A 3,726-nucleotide genomic window follows, 5' to 3' on the forward strand; every position below is an offset into this window, starting at 1 on the left:
GCTACAAAACTGATTTTTTGGGAGAGCTCTGAAGGGCCTGAATCCCAAAAATTGACGTGGAAAATCTCAGGGATTTGCAATCAGCTCTGGTGGAATGGGAATTCTGAGTTTGAGTTAGAGCACAATAGAGGTGATCAAAACAGGAAGAGGTAAAATCCTGAGGATTAATGGCATTTTGGGAGAGGCTCCTGCAGGTAAATGGGGAAATGTTATAGGAATAAATAATAATAATTAATAATAAATAAACAAATAATGTTACAGGAATAAATAATTTCCTCCACCTGAGCAGGGATGTCCTGCAAACAGGAATTCAGGCAATTCCAGGTGTAAACCACAGAAATATCTGTGTGAGCAGGAGGGGATGGGGAATCATTGCTGCTTTTGTGTGTGCTGCTTGGATTTCCAAAGGAAAAGATTCACCTGGATTTACCTGGTTGGATTTCCAAAGGAAAATGTCAAAGGGAAAAGATTCACCTGGGTTTACCTGGTCGGATTCCCAAAGGAAAATGTCAAAGGGAAAATCAAAGGGATGCACCTGGATTTACCTGGCCATGTGTTGTTTCATTCTTCTAAGTTCTTCTAAGCCTTCCAATGTTTACATCCTTGTAACAAACTTTCTCATGCATTTTTATGTAAATAATTATTGTTTTACATTCTTTTCTGGAGGAGGAGAAATCATGGACTGTTTGTTTGTCCACTGTCATTGGAGTGGTGGCACTTCCATCCTCCAATCCACTGTCACTTTTGAAAGTCGATAAATGTTGGAGTCAAAAATTAAACTTCCCTCCTTTTTACCTTGGAAATTCCAGTGTTGTCGCTATAAGACACGAAAGAACACAAGCTCACGCTGCTGTTCTCAAGGTGTAGAAAAAAGGAAGTTTATTTTCTGACTCCAACATTTATAGTTTTCCAAAAGTGACAGTGGATTGGAGGGTGACAGTGCCACCTCTCCAATGACACTGGACAGACCAACAGTCTATCAACTTTCTCTTCTTTTATAGAAGAACACAAAACAATGAGTTATTTACAGAAAGTGTGTGTGAAAGTTCGCTACAAAGATGTCAACATCAGAAAGCTTAGAAAATCTTAAAAAAAACCAGGGTGACATAGTGTCTGCATCATTTTATTTCGTGTCCTATGTGAGAGGTTTTCATGGGGAGGGAGCCACTCCCAACCCCAAAATCTCCAACACCCAAAAAAAAATCCAGACCACACATTCCAGCCACAACGTGCCAGGAGAAATCCGCCCTGGGTTTTGTGGGGCTGGGATTTCCTCCTCCGTGCCTTGCCCTAAATAGCAAATTCAGTGGAATAACTCGGGGTCACCGGGAGTTCTCCTGCTGGGGGATCCTCACAGGCTTGGCTGCTGCTCACCCTCCACTCCAGAGCTGCAGGAGCCATGGTGGGAGCCTGGGAGTTCCCAGCCTCTCCAAAATCTCACAATTTTTTTGTTCTCTCCTACAAAACTCGGACTGAATAAATCCTGCAGGGACTCAGATTGTCAAGATGGAAATTGGCATCAGCTTTAGGGAGTAAAACACTGGAAGTTGTGCTGGTGTTTTGTTGTGATGGTGTTTTGTTGTGAAAGCACCCTGAGAAGGGGCTGAAAGCACTGCAGTCGTTTGAGGGTGGCTGTGATTTCCCAGCACAGCTCGGGGAGTGTTTGCACACACAGAGCTCCATGCTGAGGGACAGCTCCCAGGATTTAAAAGAAATAAAATAATGTCCCCCAGGATTTAATAGAAATAAAACAATGTTCTCATTCTTCTGTCGCCTCCTAGACATGGGAATGTGGTGTTTGTGAGGGTCCCCAGGACGAGGTGAGAGATGAGAATCTGACTCCAAGTTCTCAGAAGGCTGAATTATATTATATTATATTATATCATATCATATCATATCATATCATATCATATCATATCATATCATATCATATCATATCATATCATATCATGCTATACTAAAACTATACTAAAGAAAGAGAAAGGACACATCAGAAAACTTAACAAGAATAAATAATAAAAAATTCGTGACTGACTCCTCAGAGTCCAACACAGCTGATGGTGATTGGTCATTAATTAAAAACAATTTACATGGAACCAATCAAACATTCACCTGTTGGTAAACGATGTCCGAGCCACATTCCAAAGCAGCAAAACACAGGAGAAGCAAATCAGATAATTATTGTTTTCATTTTTCTCTGAGGCTTCTCAGCTTCCCCGGAGAAAATCCTGGGCAAAGAGGATTTTTCAGAAAATATCACGGCGACACTTTAGGGGTTCATTTTTCCTTCACAGCAGCACAGCTTCCCTCACATCTGCCTCAATTTCATTGCTCTGGGTTCCATCAGCTCCTTGTGCTGTTCCCTCCCAGCTCCCTCCATCCCCACATTGTCCTGTTCTCCCCCTGGCTGCGCTCTCTGCTCTCCCTGTAGGAATCAATCCCTTCTCACCCACATTTGTCGCTTTCCTCTGAATTTCTGCCAAAAACCGACAAAGTGCTGAAATGAATTCAGCATTGCCGGAGATCAGTGGGAATTTCCTGGGTTTGACAGCAGCAAGGAGGGTGGGAGCTGATCCAAAGGCAAAGCCTCTTCTCCAGAGCCTCTGGAATTTGGGAATTGAGGGACCTGGGAATTGAGCCCCTGATGGCAGCTGAAGATGTGGAGAAGGGCTGAAAATTCCCTTCACATCCCGCAGCTTCTGAACCCTCAGGTCCCCACCTGTTTCTGGTGGTTTTGGGGCTGTTTTGTGGCATTTGGCAGCCCTTACACTTCAATATTTGATTTTTTTCCTCCGTGTGTGTGTGTCCTTCCAAAGCCCAACTGGGCAGCTCTGCAAGCGCTCCTGGAGTAAAACAGATCCTAAATAAAACTGGACTAAAACCAATCCTAAATAAAACCCAGAGTAAAACTAATCCTAAATAAAACCCGGAGGAAAACCAATCCTAAATAAAACCTGGAGTAAAACCGATCCTAAATAAAACCCATCCTAAATCAAACCTCGAGTAAAACAGATCCTGAGGAAAACCAATCTTAAATAAAACCCAGAGTAAAACCAATCCTAAATAAAATCCAGAGTAAAACCCATCCTAAAGAAAACTCAGAGTAAAATGGATCCTAAATAAAACCTGGAGTAAAACTGATCCTGAAGAAAACCAATCCTAAATAAAACCCAGAGGAAAACCAATCCTGAGGAAAACCAATCCTAAATAAAACCTGGAGTAAAACAGATCCTAAATAAAACCCAAAGTTGATTTTTCCTTCCAGCAATAAAACGAGATGCCAGAAGAACCATGAAAAATGGAATTTTTCCTCTGGTTGCCTTTCAGGACATGAGAACAGCGAGGCCCTGCCTGAGTCCCTGCCCTCGGCCCCGGGGACCCTGCCCCATTTCCTGGAGGAGCCCGACGATTCCTACATCATCAAGAGCAACCCCATCGTGCTGCGCTGCAGGGCCGTGCCCGCCATGCAGATCTTCTTCAAGTGCAACGGCGAGTGGGTGCACCAGAACGAGCACGTGTCCCACGAGAGCCTGGACGAGGCCACAGGTGAGCAGGAGCTACTCCTGGGTGAGGAAGAGGTGCTCCCAGGCGAGCAGGAGCTGCCCCAGGTGAGCAGGAGTTGCCCCAGGTGAGCAGGAGCTGACCCCAGGTGAGCAGGAGGTGCCCCCAGGTGAGCAGGGTTGGACGCTGGAATTTCCCCTCAGCCCCAGTTTTTGGGGGATTCCT

General features: G+C 44.5%; 1 protein-coding gene across 1 annotated transcript in view; it reads left to right on the forward strand.

Moving 5' to 3' along the window:
* Nucleotides 1-3,327: 3,327 nt before the first annotated feature.
* UNC5D (unc-5 netrin receptor D) overlaps nt 3,328-3,726 on the forward strand; it is a gene marked incomplete at its 5' end in the record, with an annotated part of 63,169 nt that continues 62,770 nt past the window's right edge. Inside the window, one exon of the mRNA XM_031064992.1 lies at nt 3,328-3,546. Within this exon, the coding sequence (XP_030920852.1) occupies nt 3,328-3,546 (219 nt within the window). The remainder of the gene's footprint in view (nt 3,547-3,726) is intronic.

Source organism: Geospiza fortis, unplaced genomic scaffold (assembly GCF_000277835.1).
Source record: "Geospiza fortis unplaced genomic scaffold, GeoFor_1.0 scaffold791, whole genome shotgun sequence".
NCBI lineage: Eukaryota > Metazoa > Chordata > Aves > Passeriformes > Thraupidae > Geospiza > Geospiza fortis.